General features: G+C 40.4%; 1 protein-coding gene across 2 annotated transcripts in view; it reads left to right on the top strand.

The window, feature by feature from the left end:
- The window catches only part of mllt3 (MLLT3 super elongation complex subunit), a 66,069-nt gene extending 45,879 nt beyond the window's left edge, over nt 1–20,190 (top strand). For both annotated transcript variants that reach the window (XM_025008252.2, XM_017426977.3), the window contains exons 7-13: nt 1,160–1,735; nt 10,878–10,947; nt 13,202–13,337; nt 14,780–14,876; nt 14,975–15,043; nt 15,887–15,958; nt 16,866–20,190. In XM_025008252.2, coding sequence (XP_024864020.1) covers nt 1,160–1,735; nt 10,878–10,947; nt 13,202–13,337; nt 14,780–14,876; nt 14,975–15,043; nt 15,887–15,958; nt 16,866–16,997 — 1,152 coding nt within the window. In that variant the 3' untranslated portion in view covers nt 16,998–20,190. The remainder of the gene's footprint in view (nt 1–1,159; nt 1,736–10,877; nt 10,948–13,201; nt 13,338–14,779; nt 14,877–14,974; nt 15,044–15,886; nt 15,959–16,865) is intronic.
- Nucleotides 20,191–21,264: the final 1,074 nt, after the last annotated feature.

The raw sequence follows: 21,264 nt of genomic DNA, 5'->3' as shown, positions 1-21,264 counted from the left end.
TAACCCTAAACGATGACAATGTTTCCACATTTTTTTATAGCATTGAGTTATATTGAGTGGCCGATCAGTGGTATTAGGATTAAGCCCATCCAAACATCAGCCAGAGGTATTTCACTCTGGCTTTCCCTCATTATGTTTGCCCACTGACCTAAAGAGGGATTTCCCTTTTCCTTGTACCCTAATCCTTTTGAACTGAGAGGTTGTTTTTCTTTTTTCTTCTTTTCTTTTTTCTTTTGAGGCTTTAGTAATCCAGAATGATTTTGCTCTAATTTGGTTTTCTGTTTTTCTGGGTTTTTTTGTTTTATTTTATTTTATTGTGTATAATTTACAGTGTTGTTGTACACACAACAAATCTGTAATGTGTAAAAGTAATTTACACTATAAAATAAAGGCCTAGCATTCCTTGAGGGAATGCATATCACCCGCCATCTTTCATGCTAGAGTTTTAAATTGAGATCAAATAAAAAGAGTTGTATCCGTTTTGGTCAAACCTTGTAAATTATGGTATGCAGAAAGTCATACGTTAGTGCAAATTCTTACAATATTTGTTGTTGTGAATGACTCTCAGTCACTACCATGTCAAAATGAGCTTAAAGCTGATAAGCTTTCATTAAAGTCTGCCCAGTAATTCATGGGGTATTTTGCTAACAGACAGACAGTGTTAACACTGACATTTAATGCTGAAATTTTAAGCAAAAATTTCATGCAAGGTGTAGTGCTTAGAGTATGTGTTGGGGATGATGCGCGGCTACTACCACACCAAAGTTTAGCTCAATATATGTAAGACTGACAGAGTTGTAGCCAATTTTGTGTTTTCTAAGGATTTTTTTTATTTCAGAGCACTTTTTGGTCAGAGCACATGTTAGGAATGACAGTTTGCTACTGTTGCACCAAATTTTAGATGAAAATCTGTAAAATTGGCTGAATTATAATCATTTTTGAGTAATATAAGATCCCTGCTGTCTTAAATCGGGTTGTCGCCAAAGTTCGTGACATATTTTACTCACAGAGAGACAGACACAAAGACAAGGGCAAAAATATTAATGCTCTTTTAGCTTTGGCAGTAGATGATAAGAAGCAAGAAATTCTAACTAATAACTTATTGTTCAGTTCTTTATGGTAATTAGTTAAGATTATATTTATGTTTTTCAATCAACAGGATGGCTCCAAAGGAGGTGGGACTGCACTCCTCACAACAGCCACAACCACCAGCACTAACAGCAGCAGCTTCTCCAAACTCCACAAACCCTCCAAGGACCACAAAGACAAGCCTCCAAAAGACTTAAAAGAGCCCAAAAGTGCCTTCAGAGACTCTGGCTGGGAACCCAGCAAAGTCCCCAAAGAATCTTCAAGGAAACCCAAAGAGAACCAACCACTTAGAGATAACAATCCTAAGATCGGCTTCAAGGAACCCAGGTCTTTCTCCAAGGAGCATCGAAACGAGGAAATGACCCATGGGTCAGGGCTTAACAAGCGCCTATCCTCTCTGGACTCTGATGATCTTCTGGTAAAAAAACGCAAGAAAACGTTTTTGGATTCATCGGGAAAGCTAATGTCAGGCTCAGACTCTCAGCATTTGGATAAAAAGCTGTTGAAGGATCGATTACAGATGGGGACTAGTAAATTACGAGCAGAAGGTAACGAGGCGGAGCGCAGGAAAGGGCCGAAGCTTCCTCCAGTCCAGGAGCTGTTCGACACCAATGACTCTGACATGGAGGACCAGTCCAAATCAGATGTAAGTAGAGCCCATTTCTTCACCTTCGTATTGTTGGCAAAATCAGAGTATTAACATGTTTGATCTTCTTTTAAAGCTCTCTTTCCTGATATAAGAAGGCAGGGGGGTCAAACTCATTAACACTAGGGTCAAATTCAAGGCCAGTCTCTGTCAGTTTATAAAAATTTTGAATAAAACTATAAATTAACTTTGGTTTACAGATGTAACTTTTCATACAGAATTTACTATTCAGACAGAATTCTAAAATATTTTTTCTAAAACATAGATTTTAAAATCACAGCTTATTTATCAAAGGAAAAAATTAAAGTCCTAGACTTCCTTTAAGTATTTCATATCTCCCACTGCTTTTAGGATCATCTTGTGTTAAAATGACAGAGTTATGACTCTTAAGGTCAGATATGAGATATCACACTCATGGTTTATTATGAATGACTCTCAGCTACGACCGCATCAAATTTTAACTCAATACCTGTAAAACTCACTAAGTTATAACCATTTTTATATTTGCCAATGTTGATTAGTTGTGGCAGCTACCTTGAATTAAGTTGACTCCAAATGTTATTCAGTTGTAGATGAACATCCAATGATTATTTTCTGAAAGTTGCATTAAAATATGTCCAGTGGTTCATGAGATATTTTGCTAACAGACATGCAACATGTTTAAGATCTTGCATAGTGAGTGGTAATTGGGAGTGTTTTGTGAATTCCTCCCAGCTACAACTACACCACATTTTAGGTCAATATCTGTACAAATAACCAAATTATAGCCGTGTTTGTGTTTTCTAAGGTCAGTTGGCTGTGACAGCCATCTTGAAATGTGTTGGCTCCATACATTAAACAGTTGTAGATGTACATCCAGTAAATAGTCTCATTACAATTTGTCCAGTGGTTTTTTTGGTGAAAAACAGACACATTTCGGCAGCTGGTGATAATTATCTTGTGGGTCAGATAAACGTGGAACAAGGGCCAAATTTGGCCCGTGGGCCTTGAGTTTGACACATGCAGTAAGGAAAGCCATGTTCCTTTTATCATCAGGGCTGTGCAGGAAGCAGCTGGTTAACATTTTTACTAATCTAACGTATAAGGTCACTTTGTTTGGAGCCAAGCTGTCAGAATGTGGCTGGTGGGAAAGCTGTCCACTGCCTCGGAGACTTGAAAGCAGAAGGATTTGTTGGCGGTCATTTCATCTCTGGTGTGGAAGAATCATAAAATCAAAGAACCAGCAGGAAGGGACTCTTCTTTAATGGTGTTCTGGTCGGCTCATGGGGGCTGGGTGGGGGGTGCTGGATGAAGGGGTGGACACCTAATAAACCTGGTGGGAGTTCAGCTGGATGTGTTTGTGTGGCCAGACTCCTGATATGCCCGTATAGGAATCATGTGCTCTGTACTCCCAGTTAAGGAGGAGAACTGGAGAAGCTCATCTCTGGTGGCTCTTTTTTTTTTGTTGTTTAGTTGCCTGGTCCCACACACATTAGGGGGAGAAACTCCCCATAAAAAAGGCTGTTTTAAAGCCAAATAGTAGACAAGAAAGATTTATGGTTTTACAACACCACGGGAAAAAGAGACATAGCCGTGAATAGTAAAGAGTTCAGCTTTAATCCTTTTAGCTTTTGAATAAGAAAAAAGGCTGAACATTTGCGGTGAAAGGTCTAAATCCTTGTGCTTTGAGTAGTTCTCTTTAATGCAGTGCTGTTTTCATTTCTACTCTGAAATTCTTGAGTAAAGTGTGGCTCTTTTGTGTATCTTTCTCTGGAGGAGCACCTTTTTTTTTAGCCAGAGGAGTCATCACTAAGCATGAACAGAACCTTTGTTTTTGTCTGCGCTGTATGGAGGAGCCTTTCAAGTTTTACCATACAGGGGCCGAGGAGGGTGGGGGTCGTAAAAAAGGGGAGATGTGGGGTGACAAATGCCAGGTGTTTGATTCTCCCCAGGCTAGCAACCCCGGTGGCCGAGCACTGGGCCAACACGCAGCGCCACTCTCATTTGTCATGTGACCACTTGTTTGATCTCTGTTTCCCTCTGAGCGCCGGGCCTGAAACAGCACAGTGGAGGAAATGTCGAGCTGGTGATGACGAGAAGGGAAAGCAGACTATCGTGTTAGCATGAGAACAGAAAGCACGCTGGATGGGGGCACAGACTGAGCGATTTGTTCCCCGGAGTCATCAAAGAGCCATGGACTTCCTGGCTGGCTTTGAGTCCAAGTGTGTCTTAAAGGCAGTGGGATTGTTTTTTTCTGTAATATTGTCACTCAGCATTGTAGTTATATTTTAAATTAAAATAAAATATGTTAGATTGGTATATTCCCCTCCTTAGATCCTTTTAAAAGTAACAAGAAATGAAGTGCTCATGTATGATTTGTCAATCAGGATATTCTCTAAAAAGGATATTTTGTACGTCTTTAGGTGGGGCTCTGTCGAAAAGTTATGAATAAATGATATCCTACCTGTTGTAGATAGCGCTTTAAATGTCTATTGTTTTTACCTAACATCCGGACCAAACAGGTAAAAAAATCAGGTCGCTTTTTGCTTTGGTGAAAAGGAGCTTGTGTTTTGTCTACATTAACAAATACTTTAAAAATGGCCGTGAAGTTTCTGCATGTTATTCTCTGATATTAGCAGCTTCTGACATTCCTGTGCTGTCCCTTAATGTAATTTGAGAATCCGATTTAAAGAAGCAGAATTAGCCAAAATACTAAGGAATGAGAACAAAATGTCAAAGGAATTGTGTGCTAGGCTGATTGAATTCAAAATGCAGAATCTAGGTGCAGTGGTTAGAGCTGTCACCTTACAGCAAAAAGGTTGCAGATTCACCTCCTGGCCTTTCTGTGTGGAGTTTACATGTTCTCCCCGTGCACAAACCAAAAACCTGCATGTTAGTTTAACTGCTAACCTTAAATTGTCCCTATGTGTGGACTCTGCAGAACGTTGGTGACCTCTGTGCTCTATGAGCCTCAGCATCCTCTGAGTTCGCTCTGATTTTACGTGGCCAACCACTTCATGGTCGAGTTGCTGTTCCCAATCTCTTCCACTTTGTTTTAAAACCACTAACAGCTGACTGTGGAATATTTAGTAGTGAGGAAATGTCATGACAGGACTTACTCCTATCACAGTACCATGCTGGAATTCTCTGAGCTCCTGAGAGCGACCCATTCTTTCACAAATGGTTGTAGAAGCAGTCTGCATGCCTAGGTGCTTAATTTTATTCACCTGTGGCCATGGTAGTGATTGGAGCCCCTGGATTCAATGATTTGGATGAGTGAGTGAATACTTTTGGCAATATAGTGTTTGTATGAAGAAAATGATGACAGTGTAAATGTTTATAAAGTAGTGTTCACGTGAACCATTTTGACAGTTTAGAAATTGGCGTTCTTTTAAACCAGAGCAATCCACTTTGGTCTTAGCTCTGTTCAGACTAGCCTTTAGCTCATCAGTTCTGTCAGATTTAAACTCCATTTCCCCAAACCGAGGTTGTTCAAAGAGCTATCTGCAACAAAAAGGATGATATTTGTTCATAAATTTTGCACAGAAAACCAATAAAGATTGTCCAAAATATCCCTTTAAGCAGTTGAAAGTATAAAATGAGCTTTTTTATAACATATTGAGACAATTTCCTGAGGTGTCAGTGAAAATGTCTGTTATGTTTGGGTAACAGCACAGAAATACAGAACATCATCCACCATGAAGCAGCCAGTTTTAGGCCCCGTCCACATGGGGACATTTTTCGTGAAAGCATAATTTACACAAGTTAAGAAGCACAGGAATACACAAAAGTTTTTCATTGTTCAGCCTTGCATTCACACAGAAAGGAGCCAATAAACAGTATTTTTCTAAAGGGGGTTCCATCTTGAAATGCAATCCTTGAAATTCATGTGTGAAAAACCAAAATGCAACCTTTTGAAAACTACGAGGTCATAACCCCCCACCTCTAATGTAACCTATGACATCAAGCATGACAGACTACATGCTTGTGTTTGTGTTGCAGATGCTGATTTCTCAACTACAGTGAAACATTTTTATCCTGTCTTACTTCCATGAACAGACAAGGGTGATGAATAAATACACTGCTTCAAATAGAGCAGATTAAAAAAAAAATTAAAAATTACAATATACGGCAAGTATATTTGAAAATGTGGGAAATAGAAGTAGTTTTAAAAAGCTGATACTTGTGTATAAAAAATTAGCCTGATATGCTTTGAACACTGTGAGGAAAACCCTTCCATCCAGCCGTCCCTCGCTGGATTCTGAGCTTGAAAAGCGTCCATCATGTCTCCGTAACTGGACTGACCTGACTCCCAGTCAGCTCCCACTGTTCTGCAGTTTCGTGGTCTAGTTTAATGTAGACACAAAGTAGAAGTTCCACTTCATTTTTGGTCCACAAAAAGGATTTGGTTCCTGCTCTTGTATTCTTCATCCTCTTCTTGTTGTGTTTACAGTTCGAAGCAGCGACTGTAGAGTAAAATATATACGGCATATGGTTCCTACCTGATGTGGAAGCTGTCTGTTCCACGTCTTGTTTCCGGCAGAGTTGCAGCGCCACCTACAGGCGTAACATAGTTAATACAGCAGTTTGGGTCAGTTTCTGCGTTTCCGTGTGGATGAAGATATTTGTAGAAACTGTGCTTATAAACATTTTTCTTTTCCTTTTTTTTGGGTAAATAAAGATTGTCCCCATGTGGACAAGGCCTGAGACCAGTGATTTCTTCAGCAGGTCTTCAGGTTCTGCAGAAGCCTGTTAGTCACTCAGTCGTTCACATCAGTCGTGTTAAAGCAGAGAAACATCTAAAACATGCAGGATGTTGTTCCTCCAGGACCAGGATTGGACACCGCTGCCTTAGACGGTGGAGTGAGATGTTTAGCTACACTCACACTCACCCCTCCTTTCACGATTGGTATTACTGTTTCATGCTGCCATACCAACTAAAATATGAACCTAAATTACACTGAATAACTCTCAAAGTGCACTTTAGAAGAAAGTACAGTAAATCTCCTGGGAGCTGACACTTCAAAATGATAAAAAGGACCTAAAGGAAAGTAATCATGTGGATGACAGCACATATTGTTCTGTGCCTCCACTAATGCACTGCCATACCATCCCGGATGCTTCTCAGTTGTGTGCAGATGACAAGTCAAATGATCCATCTCCTCTTTTCTTTTATCTGATCACAGAACAGTTCTCCACTTTGCCTCAGTCCATGTTGAATCATCTTGGGCCCACAGAAAATAACAGAATTTCTCAGTCTCTTTCTTTCTCTGCATGACAGGCTTTGCACTTTTGTTCAACGTTTTTGTTCATGTGTGAGGGTTTTTAACCATGTTCTACATGTACAGATGTTCTTCTGGGTTCTCTGGTTGTCTCTAAAGATAGTATGTCATTTACATGATGAAATGTCTAAGTGTTTTTAACTGAAGAATAAAAGTATTGAGGATCGTGCTAAATAAACTGCTCACATGGCCTTTCGGTGATTGACAGGCCCCTCCCCTTTTTATTATTACTAACAGCTGCTGAAAGGTGAAGGCGGATGATGATGTTTCTGCCTCTGTGCTGAGTTTTTCCACAACACATGCTCTGAGTGCCAACAGATCGTACAAGATCTATGTTTGAAATTTTGCCATTAACTATTTGGAGTCAACTCTGTCTGTCTGTTAGCAAAATAGCTCATGAACCACTAGACAGGTTTTAATGAAACTTTCACAAGGTAATCATTGGATGCTCATCTACAGCTGATTAATTTTTAGAGTCAATCCAATTCAAGATGGTCTCCACGGGTAATTGACACCAGCCAATTACGACGGCTGTGGCTCAGTGGTTAGCGCTGTCGTCTTCTAATGAGAGTAGGTTCAATTCCACCAATATGTCACATGTTGAAGTGTCCCTGGGCAAGACACTGAACCTCTCATTGCTTCTGATGTGCCCCATCAGTGTATGAATGTGATTTAAAACACTGATTAGTCTCTATAGGATGATTTATTCAGATTAGCTTTTTAGAGATTCAGTGCTGTGTGTGGATGGGTAAATGAGGGCAGATTGTGTGGCAAAGTGCTTTAGGTGGCCTAATTGGCTAGAAAGGTGCTATATAAGTACAGCCTATTTACAAAAATATCTATAACTCAGTCAGTGTAACATATATTGAGGTAAAATTGGGTGTGGTAGTAGCTGATAGTGATCCTCAACACGTACTCTGAGCGTGACATCCTGGATGAAACTGCACATACCGTATATTTTCAAGGTTTGACCAAAACTGCTACAACTTGGCAATCTCTCATTATAAGATGATCTTGGTCTAAAGTTTTGTCATAAAAGGCAGTGGGTAAGATGGGAAACAAACAAGGCGATATATATATATATATATATATATATCAGTGTGGGTCACACCAAGTCAAGTTACTGACCTGTTGAGTCTCGTGTTGTCATGTCTCAAATGGTTTTGAACAGCCATCCATTTTCTTTACCCCCTTCTCCTTTCTGGATCTCAGGGAGCTGGTGTCTATCTTCAGCCATCACTGAACATGTAAATATCAAATTTAGGTGTTCAAATCTAACTTTTTGAACGCAACTGTTATTTCTTTCTTTTACGCTCAAATGTTTCAAATAAAACTGAAATGGCTGCTTCAAAAAATCCCAATCTGTCTATCAGAAAGTTTGAGAGACTCTAGCAGACCTTTAGGAAAACTATATATTGGCTGGCCCCTGTAAGAGCAAAAAGGTTAGTGGAGTTTGTTTGAAACAATCACAAGAGCCAAAATGGTTCTCTATGCAACCATTGGATGTCCAAATTGTGGAACAACTTTGGGAGAAGAGGCCCAACTGATCCCTACAAACTCTGACATTAGACTATTTATAGCCTTTAAAGAGAGCTGCTTTGGTGGTTTGAAGTGTAGCAGGACAAAAGGCCTAAAAAGGAGTGGTGTAAAGATTTATGACGCTCTGAAGAAGCTGTCCCATAAACCAACAGACCAGCTGTGTGTTGTTTGTTGGCAGGAGGTGACAACCACTGAAGCCTTTTGTCCTCCCTCCTCTCCTTCTCTCTCGTGTTTCTGCTGGAAGTCGCATCCCTTCACTTTGTCTTCTCAGACAGCGGAGGTTTGCAGAAGCCGAGCTCCTTTTATAAATGTGTGTTTGCTCATCCAGCTCCAGGTCCATTTGAAACCCACTTTAGACCGACACGCAGACGCATTTTAAGCCCACGTCTCCAGATTATCTCAGTTAGTCACACATTACCTAACCAGGCTGCACAACACTCTCCCAGCAGTCAGGAGATGCTGCCTGAGAGTTGGACGCTTTTTCAAATATTGTTTATTTTTTAAGCTTCCAAACCCTCCTAAAGGTGAACAGTGGCTTCAGAAAGGATTCAAACTGACTTTACATTTGGTATTTTTGCTAGTGTGCAGCCTGATTCTACAATTGTTTACATTTTCTTCTCAATAGTTTGTACTCAGTACCCCATAATGACAGTGAAAACAGAATTTTGTACCATTAGGGTAATTTATTAACAAGATTAAACTGAATCACAGTGCCTTGAAAAAAGTACTCTCACTTCTTCAACTTTTTTTGTCACGTTACAACAAGAAAGTTTGTTTTTGTGACACATTTTATGGGACAGATCCACACAAAGTGGCATGATTGGGAAGTGAATAGAAAATAATTCATGAATTTTTAAAAAGTTTACAAATAAAAATCTGAAAAGTGTGGCATGTGTTTGTATTCACCCCCTTTCCTCAGATTCCCTGAACTAAAATTTAAAGCAACCAACTGAAGACACTAAATTCATAACTAGAGTCCAGCTGTGTGTCATTTAATCTCAGTGTAAATACAGCTGTTCTGTGAAGGCCTCAGAGGTTTGTTACAGAGCATCATGAAGACCAAGGAACACACCACACAGCTGTTGAGAAGTTGAAAGCAGGGTTAAGTTATGAAGCAATATCCCCAGCTTTGAACATCTCACAGAGCTCTGTTCAGTCCATCATCTGAAAATTGTCTCTAGATGTCCAAAAACTGGAGGAGACAAACCCAACACACTTTTAGCTGAACTTGCAGTGAAAGGTGGTTCTGCAAAGTTTTGACTCAGCGGGGCTTAATACAAATGCAAGTCACACTTTTGAGCTTTTTATTTATAAAAAGTGTTGAAAATTGCATATCATTTTCCTTCCACTTCACATTTATGTTCTACTTTGTGTTGATCTGTCACATAAATATCCAGTAAAACACTTCAGAGTTTGTGGTTGTAAGGTGACTAAATGTGGAAAAGTTCAAGATAGGATGAAGACTTTTTCTAAGAATTCAGACTTTTTGCAAGATGTTTCTACACCCTGATTGGAGTCCACATGGTTGTAAATGAAATTGGTTGGCATTAATCTGGAAACACTGACGCACAGGATCACAGTGGCCTCCATGATTCTCAACGGGAAGAAGTTTATCAGAACCAGGAGCTGGGAGCCACAGTGGACATTTCTAGGAGACAGGAAAAGTAATGTCTCTGATTGGGTTCTCCAGCTGGATGGGTTGATGAAAGAGCTCTGCTGCTTAACCTGAGGGTCTTGGATCTACAGCACAGCTAAGAGCTCAACAATGATGAGAAAAGGACTGAAGCTCATGTTCTTCCTCTGTCTCAAGTGGACCTCTAAGGCAGTACTTTTTTTTTATTTAACATTAAATATGATAATAACTAACATCATCTTCAGACTCAGTGGGATTCATTCACCTGGTGGGGAAGGTTTTTATTGTTTTTGAATTAGATTAGAAAATAATTTATTATCCATCCATCCATCTCCTTTACCCGCTTCTCCATTCCGGGTCGCAGGGAGCTGGTGTCTCTCTCCAGCAGTCACTGTGCGAGAGGCGGGAAACACCCTGGACAGGTCTCCAGTCCATCACAGGGACACATAGAGACAAACAACCATTCACACTCTCACTCACACCCAGGGACAATTTAAGAGTCACCAATGAACCTAACATGCATGTTTTTGGTCTGTGGGAGGAAATCCACGTGAGCACAGGGAGAACATAATTTATTATTTCTCACTTTATTTTACTTACTTGGAAAATAAATTTAGATTCTGTGTTGTATTACCAGCCATCAGTTTGTACTGTATATTATAATGATTTCTCGTTGTTGTTTTGTGTTTTTTCATGGTTTTCCTCTCAGTCCGAACAGCCCAGTCCTGCCAGCTCCAGCTCCAGTTCAGGCTTCACTCCCACACACCACAAACGCCAAGGTAAGACGCTTGAAATACACACACACACACACACACACACACACACACATACATTGCTGCTGTGTACCGGAGTTTACAGTCAGAAATAATCAATAGGTTCACTGAATTTAAGGCACAGAAAGTAAACAAACATAAAGGCGGTTTTTGTATTCTCATGATTGTCTTAAAAACATAGAATGGACTCACAGCAATAACATTTATATATAAACAGTTGTTAAAGTAAAAAAAAAAATTCCTACTTTCATTTAATGACCAGTAAGGTGGCTTTGCAGTTGCAATAATGTGTCTGATACATATCTTTGACATCTAGACTTTTTACAACAAGACAAAGTTATTTTTCTTTAAAAAGATGCTGTTTTACTGACGTGAAGTTCTAAAACTGCATTACAAATGAAAGGTTGATGATGGGATTCAGTTGGATGCAGTTTTAGAGTCAAACCTGCAGTAAAACAGCTCATTCATACATTTGAATTATGTATCCATATATTATAAAATTCTGGACCATAAATCTGTCTGATAGACCATTATGTTTTGTAAATTTTAAAAAGCAAAATAAACATAATAAATAATAAAGATTTATTTTAATTTAAGTTATTGCAGTGCATTTGAATAAATGCAAGGTCATTCATCCAAATTTATTGTGTGAAAATACAGTTTTAAAATTCTGCTTGTCATCACCTAACACTTTATAGCTTACAAGGACAAGCTTTATATTTATGTATTTATTTCAAACACAGCCTGAATCTAAACAGGTTTTGACAGTTTCAGGGATAATTTTGTGCAACACAACCAGGATAAATCGATGCAGCTAAGGAGGTAAATATGAGCCAACATGGATTTTAGATCAGTGTCTGTTTGTTTGTCCATAATTTAAATATTTCTCACAGGAAGCAGCTCACAGCACAGACGTATCATTCAGTGACATAAGGAGAATTATTTATAAATACATATTGTCTGCTGCCTTTCATGCCAGAGTTTTAGGCTGAGATCATCTTATAATGAGAAGAGACGGGATTAGAGTCTTTTGAGGTCAAACCTTTTAAATTACGTTGTGTGCAATCTCATTTGAGATCCTATAAGATGTTAGCTGAGTGTGTTGAAGATGACTCTCAGCTACTACCACACCAAGTTTTAGCTTAATATCTGTAATATTCGCTGAGTTAGAGCCTTTTATATGTTGGCTAAGGTGAATTAGCTGTGGTGGCCATCCTGAATTGGGTTGGCTACAGAATTTAATCAGTTATAGATGATCATCCACTGATTATTATATGAGAGTTTAATTAAAAACCATTCACTGCTTCATGAGATATTTTGCTAACAGACAAACAGAGTTGGCTCCAAATAGTTAATGGCAAAATTTTAAACAAAGATCTTGTGCATCTGTTAGCACTTAGAATATGTGTTGGGTGTCAGTCTCAGCTACTACCACACCTAATTTTAGTCAAACATTTGTAACAATGACTGAGTTATAGTCAGTTTTGGGATTTTTAAGGTCAGTTTGCTGTTGCAGCCATCTTGATTTGTGGTGACTTGACTTGTAGACATACATCCAATATTTAGTTTCTGCAAGTTTCATTAAAGCTTGTACAAAGATTCATGAGATATTTTGCTAACAGACAGACACACACACACACACACAAGTGCAATAACATCATCTTGTTCGCCTTTGGCGCTGGGTAATAAAAATGCAGTACAAATTCAGTCAAGATGTGTTAGCAGGAAGAACACACCTCACACATCACTTGATATCGTCGGCATCAGAAAGTCTTACACTGTGAGAAGAAAAAGAAGCTTTAGAAAGTGGTAAAAAGCTTTACTGCTCCCACTTCTGAACGTGTTGAAGGCCTCAGCGCTGAAATAATGTAAATGAACTAACACAATGTTGCTGAAGAGACAAACATCAAGGATTTTTGCTTCAAACTGCCTAATCTGGCTAACCTGAGAGGAAACCGGATCTAAAACAGTTTTTACGACTGAGCGGCAATAATCAAATTACGCAGAGGAAACACAGAGTTTAGCCTTAAATCATAAAACGAGCCGTAAATACGCATGTGTGCACTTTAAAAGGGAAATAAACCGGAGCGCATTCGTTACCACGTTACTGCGTCCACATGCTCCACGTCCTGCTGTTTCTCCACGTCACGGTGCGCCGACGTTTGTTTGTTCAGCCTCTGCTGGAACTAACTGAAGCAGAAATCATAATGTGGCTCTGTGTGTGTGTGTGTGTGTGTGTGTGTGTGTGTTTCAAACCCAGTCCTGGGCCCACTGCAGTCAGTCATGCAGGATCTGCAGTCAGAGGACGACGACGATGACTCAGAGGACAACGACGACGACTTGGACTCGGATGCAGATCGACCGGTGCACACACACCTCACACACCACCAGCGCAGGTTAGGACCATCGGGTTCATGTGAGGATGAACTTCTGCACAAGTCGGCTTATGTCGTGGGGAGGGGAACGGCATGCATGTAGAGATCAGCAGCCTCAATTTTCTCCTGATTCGGTGACGACCATTAGAGCTGCAGAACTGTACTGATATCTTGATGCAAATATTACCAGCAGCAGGAGCTTGCAGCATGCACAAAAGTTTACTTTACAGTTGCTACGGCTGTCAAAAAAAATTAAAACTGTTTGTTAATTGGTATAAAAACCCCAAAGAAGAAGTGTAACCGTAGTTAGCTTCAACATTGTGGTAACACAAGTGTAAACAGAACGACAGAGGCATTCAGGGCTCAGCAGGGACTGATGAGGTGGAACACACTGAGTGTTTTAAGCACAAACATCTCAACACACTTGGGATTTTCTATTAGAGCAATGACTTAATTAAGTGAAACACAAGCAGTGGGTAAAATTCACCTCACAAACTCATGATATTTTAAGGCAAGTGAGATGTTTTCAACCTGATCACAATTGCAAATTCAAGGAAAACAACCTAATGAGATAAGAATTAATAACATACTGTCTTCAAAGTTTAAAGCTCTGTCCACACAGAAACACAGTTTCTCCAAAACAATCGTTTCGTTTCTTGTTTCTAAAACTATCCTTCTAAACACAACACTGTTTCTACAAATGTCTGCATCCACACCGAAACACAGAAAAAGGCCCACAATGCTGCAGTAACTATGCTAGGCCTGTACGTGGTGCTGTCACGCCGCCATGACAATACAACAAAAACAGGAAACAAGGTGTGGAGCGTGAACGTAACGCCTACACGCCGAACAACGTCATGTAAACGCCGTCGGGTCGTAGGTTAGAGGTGGGACTATGACATCATCAGTCTCAAAAGGTAGCATTTTGCTCGTCCACACAAAAACACAGGTGTGACGTTTTAAGACTTTTTCACCCTGACGCTTGTTTTCACAAAGTATCGTCATCAAATGTAGTCAGTATATAATGTCAGCATTTACACCTGGTTCTGCTAACACACACAGGCTTTAACAGTGCAATATATTGTTTTTAAATTAAAGCTGATGCTTTCTTTTCCTTCCCCCATGAGGCACCAGCTCTTTATTTCTGTTTCTCAATCATATGACTCGTATTTTAGTCTCATTTTGAGACACTTGTACCAAATCTGGAGCTGTGTACATAAACCTGTGCTGCTCGTTTGAATGTGTCTAAAATATTTTGAATATTTTTTTATTTTATTACACTGTATCTCACTGATTACTGTTTAATTTACTGTAATATGATGATTAAAAACAGAGTGGTGAGACTCTTTTTTGTTGCCTCTGACATGCAGATGTAATGTGTGTTTATATTTATTTGTTTATTCAGAAATGAATTTTTTTATCCACTGAGGTGTTCTCACCTTAATTTTCCTTCACCTGCCCAGGGTTAGTTTGAGTGACGGCAGTGAGAGTGACAGCTCCTCTCCCTCGCCCCCCACCCGCAAAGAGGCTCCAACTTTATTAAAAACTACTAATAACCAGGTAGGAGACATTTACAGGTCTGTGTTGTGTCATAGTTTAAAGCATCGAGGAGAGCGCGCCCAGTCGTGACTTCTGTTTTGTTCCCTCTCGTCTGTCAGATACTTGAAGTAAAGAGTCCCATCAAACAGAACAAACAGGACAAGAACGAGAACATGGATTGTGACAAGGTACATGTGACTTTCTACACTGATCAAAAAAAAACCTCGGTGCAGGCTAATTTTCAGCTGCACCTGTGGCTGCAAGAGTGGGCACTGCTCACGCTTTATTTAATCAAACTCTGCATGTTACCACATTTTTTATCTCATGATGAGACTCTAAAGCTGACACAGTTTAGGGGTTTAGTTTCACACAAAACAACTCTAGTTATTTCAGCTGTGTAGCCGTGTTAAACCTGTGTAAGACATGCTTCTTTTGATTTAAAATGAACCCTACTTTCATTTTTTAGGTGAGAAAGAGCCTCTAAAATGTGCAGTTAAGTTTTTAGCAGGTAGACAATAGAGCTGTGTTTTCTTTGTGTCTGAAATGGTCGCCACATGCCGCCCCTACTGATTTCACACCCCTTCTCTTTACAAGCATACTGTATAAAATGGCGGGAACAGTATTTGTAAGGATTTTATTTATATTACACTACCTTGAAAAAGTCTTCACCCCTTCTTTAACTTTTCCACATTTTGTCACGTTACAACCACGAACTTTAAAGTATTTTACTAGAATTTTGTCTCTTTGCCCTCCTCCTCCCTCTCTTTTTATTGTCTGAATATAATAATTACAGCATCAACACCTAATGTCCTTTTATTGTTGAAGTGAAATCTCTGAAACCTATTGTTGTACAGTGTGACACAGGGTACGATCAAGCTTTTAGAGTCTTTCACTCCCACACTGTGGCATGTGCTGTTTGTGCATGACGGCTGATAATCACAGGTTTTAAACAGTTACCGGCGGGATCAGTCAGGTGGGGTTTCTGAGCATCCCTTGGCATTCATGGAGCCTACTTCCTGTGTGTTTTGCAGGCTTACCTGGATGAGTTGGTGGAGCTGCATAAAAGGCTGATGACACTAAGAGAAGGTCACATATTACAACAGGTGAGCTCCTTTCTGAACGGCCACACTTCGATCATCCCCCGTCTTCAGCTTCATCTGGAACCGATGAACTGTCCGCTTCACCTCTCTCCACCTTAGAGATCACCATGTTCCAAAGAAACATGAACCAAACCCTGTCTAAACAGGAATCCTCCTTGCAGAACTTTAACTTGTGTAGTAATCAGGCTTCTTCACTAAGTGGCTCCACTTCCTGTTTAAAAGGCAGGAAATGATTGGGTCACCCCCCCCTCCCCCTCGCTGCTGTTTTACACATATCGGATCACACAGAGCTCCAGGGTTTCTACAAAGTATGGAACGGGGTTTTAGTGTTTTCCACATTTGAATAAACACAGAAATGTTCAGAAATTATGGAGCTGAAGCCATTTTGGTCAGACCTGGAAAACAATGATACCGTAGTCCAGGGGTAGGCAGCCCTGATCCTGGAGAGCCACCATCCTGCATGTTTTACTTGTTTCTCTGCTCCAACACACCTGATTTGAATCAATGGGTGATTAACAGGCTTCTGCAGAACATGAAGAGGTGATTTTACCACTGAATCAGGTGTGTTGGAGCAGGAAAACAAGTAAAACATGCAGGATAGTGGCCCAGAGGACCAGGGTTGCCTGTCCCTGCTGTAGTCTAATGCAATATCGAGAGATCTCACATGACCTGTTGGTGCTTGGAGTATTTATTAACTAGTTCCACATCGAATTTTAGCTCAGTAGCTGTAAACTTCACTGAATTGTAGCCATTTTTATGTAGGCTAAGGTCAGCTACCTGTAGTGGCCATCTTGAACTGGGTTGACTCTAAAATGTAATCAGTTGTAGACGTGCTCCCAGACTTGAAATGTTCGACCACTTCCTCGTCCCGAAAGGAGCTGAGGTGACTGTTGTGTTTTCTGTGTTTCAGATCGTTAACCTCATCGAGGAGACGGGACATTTCCACATCACAAACACCACCTTCGACTTCGACCTCTGCTCCTTGGACAGAAGTACGGTTCGGAAGCTCCAGAGCTACCTGGACACGACCGGCCTGTCCTGAGGCTCTGAGCTGGCCGCGTGTCTTTGGTTCCACTTTGACTCTTTCTGAATGAATTCCACGTTTGGAGGAAAACGCAGACGCCCGTCTGTGGCTGCGGGTCCAGCCTGCTGGTTGGACCGGGCTCTCGCAATGAAGAGGGTTCTTTTTTTTTCCTTTTCTTTTTTCTTTTCCTGCTGCAGAAACCAGAGCCAGGTGTCGTGAGGAACGAGCCCCGTCGATCAGGAGATCACCTGGAAAGCCTTGAAACTTTACTTGATAAAAAAAAAAAAAAAAAGTTGTGAGGAGTTTGCTCTGAATGAATGTGCATCCTGTTACCATGTCTGTTTCTGGATTTGTTGTTCATTGTGACAGATGCACGGTCAACACTGCCTTACAAAGTTCTTAGTCTTATTTATTGAATTCATTTGCAGGTGTGTGTGTGTTTCTGTGTGTTTGAAGTGACAAAAAAAAGAAGAAAAACATGGAATGAGACTCTGTAGAAGCACCTCCCAGCAGGTGAATCTGTGTGACAGCACCTTAAAAATGTCCTCGCCCACTCTTGAACTTTCCCACATTTTGTCACGTTCCAACCTCAAACCTCAAAAGTATTTTATTGGGATTTGATGCGACAGACCAACACAAAGGAGTGTATAATTATGAAGTGGAAGGAAAATGAGACGTGGTTTTCAATATATTTTACAAATAAGAATTAGAAAATTGTGGGATGCATTTGTAATCAGCCCCCCTGAATCAATACTCTGTTGAACCACCTTTTGCTTCAGTTCCAGCTGCAAGTCTTTTAGGCTTTGTTCCCATCAGCTTTGTAAATCTAGAGACTAAAACTTTAGCCCATTCTTCTTTGTAAACCAGCTGCAGCTCAGTCAGATCAGATAGAGACCGTCTGTAAACAGCAGTTTTCAGGTCTTGCCACAGATTCTCAGTTGGATTTAGGTCTGGACTTTAACTGGGCTTTCCAAACACATGAATCTGTTTTGATCTGACCCATTCCATTGTAGATCTGGCTGGATGTTTCAGTTCCTGCTGGAAGGTGAACCTCCACCTCAGTCTCAAGTCTTTTCCAGCCTCTAACAGGTTTTCTTCCAGGACTCTCCTGTTTTTAGCTCCATCCATCTCCCCATCAACTCTGAGCAGCTTCTCTGTTCCTGCTGAAGAAAAGCATCCCCACAGCATGATGCTGCCACCACCATGTTTCAGTGTTAGTTTGGTCTGATCTGAGCAGAGCAGCTTCTTCCACATGTTTGTTGTGTTCCTACATGACTTGTGTCAAACTTCAAACATAACTCCTTATATCCTTTCTTTCAACAACAGCTTTCTTCTTTCCACTTGTCTATAAAAGTCAGGTTTGTGGAGCATGACTAATAAATGTCCTGTGGACAGATTGTCCCATCTGAGCTGAGGGTCTCTGCAGCTCCTCCAGAGTTACTGTGAGGCTTCTTGGCTGCTTCTCAGATTACTGCTCTCCTCACTCGGCCTGTCAGTTTAGGTGGACGGTCTTGTCTCAGTAGGTCTGCAGTTGTACTCTGCCCACTTTCAGGTGATGGATTGAACAAAACTCTGTGAGATGTTCAAAGCTTAGGATATTGTTTTATAACCTAACTCTGCTTTAAACTTCCTAATGTTACCTGTGTGGAGTGTTCCTTGGTCTTCATAATGCTATTTGATCACTAATGTTCTGCAACAAAACTCTGAGGCTCACAGAACAGCTGGATTTATACTGAGATTAAATTACACACAGCTGGACTCTCGTTACTAATTAGGGGACTTCAGTTGGTCGCTCTGGATTTTAGATCAGGGGATCAGAGAAAAGGGGGTGAATACAAAAGTGTGCCACACTTTTTTAGACATTTATGTATTTTTTAAAAATATTGAAAACTAGGTTTCGTTTTTCCTTCCACTTTAGGATCATTCTGCTTCGTGTTGCTCTGTCACATATGTAACGTGACAAAATGTGGAAGAGTTTAAGGCAGATGAAGACTTCCTCAGGTGCTGTGTATTGTTACATATTTGGATTCAAAAATCACACTGAACTGTTTTACTGCAGAGAAAAAACCCAACAACCCAACATTTATTCTCAAACTGGAAGGTCAGCTCATGACAGAATCGAACCAGTCAACTATTGAACACGAGTGAGGAGGAGGAGGACGACGACGAAGGCTTCATAGGATCGTGGTCTTTTTTTGAGACAAATCAAATCCACTTAGTGTAAAATACAAACATAGGTTCTCCAGCACTCTTCTTCGCATATAATTAAATAATTTTAAAGAAATCATCAACTCTGATCTTGTGTGACTGAAAACACTCAAATCTCTACATTCTGTGAGAGGAGCGACGGCGTCAGGCAGGTTTTTTTCCTGCTCAGTTTTGGATTTTCCAAACAATTTCTCAAATCTCCGAGGTGGAAAAAAATCCTCACCAGGTCACAAGGTTTTTACTTTTGAATCCAAGCCGGAACTGATCATTAGATGTCAGCGAAATGAGCGTGGGACAAATCTGAGGGAACTGATGCGAGCGAAGGCCGTGGGAACTTGGGGTGCTGAGGGTGCTACAAGACTCCCTGGTGAATGACAAAGAAAAAAGGTAAAAAATAAAGAAATGGAAAAGGAACGAGTAAATAAATAAAAACACATATCCTCTGGTATCTTGGAGGTCTATTATGTTTTCACGATAATGACTTATAATGGTGGAAATGAAGGGAAGTTTGGAGTCTTACAGCTTCTCTCACGTCAGCACCCCCGACGTAAAACACGTTCCCACGGCAACGGACCTACAGTAAGTCCTACGGTGTGAAGGGAGAGAAAACTCCCGTAATGATGTCAAAAATCAGGACAACAGCTCTTAAGTGTTGCATTTTGGAAACGCCAGAGGAACTGTTCTCGGGCAAATATTTTATGGGAGATGAAAGGGGTGAAAGATTTTTGATAGGTACTGTTGTGGGTTTTAAAACTATTTATTTTGACATTTTACGTTGTTCAATCAGAGCTTAGCGTTAATTCTCAAAGAAGAATGCCTTCAGTAGATTTGTCACAGAAGGTGCTTTAGCCAGTTTGATGAACTGAAAATAAAAATGGTGTCATTTTCCAGATAATCCCGAAGGGTTTTTTTTACCCTGAGCTTTGTCTTACAGTCTTTTGTGTATTTTGAGAAAATTCAATAAATGTTCTGTATCATGTACAGATGAGCTACTTTTGAAAAAGTTGTCCTTTTTATTATTGATTGCTTTTCTAATGCAGATGCATGTTTAAAGGGATATTTCACCCATTTGAAAAGGGGTTCTGTGGAAAAATGATTTTAAAATTTCAAAATCTTACCTCTTGTAGAAAGCTCAGTTTGGAGAAATGGAGTTTAAGTGTGACAGGGCAGGCCGTTAGTCTGAATGTTTAAATGCAAGTTCAAGCAGTAGCAGCTAGCTGTAGCACTTTTGGTGCAGTCTGTGGTCAGTTCTGGCAGAAATGTCATAATATTTCTGCTGAAATTACTGTGAAAAGTGAATTTGATACTGATTTATTGGTTTGAAAATGTCTGCATGAACTGCTTTAAATTTTTGAACACTGGAGTGGTCCATCCATCCATCCATCCATCCATCCATCCATCCATCCATCATTTAGCCATCTGTCCATATATCATCCATCCATCCATCCATTTATCATCCATCCATCTATTATCTATCCTTTCATACATCCATCATCCTTCCATCCATCTACTCATCCATCTATCTATTTATCCATCATTCAGCCATCCATCCATCATCAATCCATCTATTATCTATCCTTTCATACATCCATCATCTTTCCATCATTCATTCAGAGTTTAATGATTTCTAACAGCTCTAGGGATGCAAACGCGTCTGCACCTGCAACTTTTCAAACTGGAGACTTTTGACCACATTTAATTCCAAACTTAGACAGGAGGAGCGAATGTGGCTTCTCGGGCTAATGGATTACTTTAAACTACTTTCCTTCAAGAGAGTGGAGCTGACGGAGAGGAGGGGGCACGCAGGAAGAATGGAGACGGGGCGGGGGTGGGGTGGGGTAAATGCTTCAGAGTCCAGGCGAAGCAGCAGGACATCCTGTTTCAGCTTCCAAATACCATTTCCTTCAATAAAGAGGGGAGACCTTTGAAATAATCCCTCATAGAAGAGACACAGAGACATTGATTGTCACCCTGGCACAAGGCCAAGACCGAGAAGACCCCCCTCCCCTCCCCACCCCTGCAGACTCTCTGGATGGCAGTCAAAAAGCAACTCAAGGAAGTCCTTAAAGCTCAATGT

Source organism: Kryptolebias marmoratus, linkage group LG7 (assembly GCF_001649575.2).
Source record: "Kryptolebias marmoratus isolate JLee-2015 linkage group LG7, ASM164957v2, whole genome shotgun sequence".
Lineage (NCBI taxonomy): Eukaryota > Metazoa > Chordata > Actinopteri > Cyprinodontiformes > Rivulidae > Kryptolebias > Kryptolebias marmoratus.
This window is presented reverse-complemented; position numbering and strand designations above follow the sequence as displayed.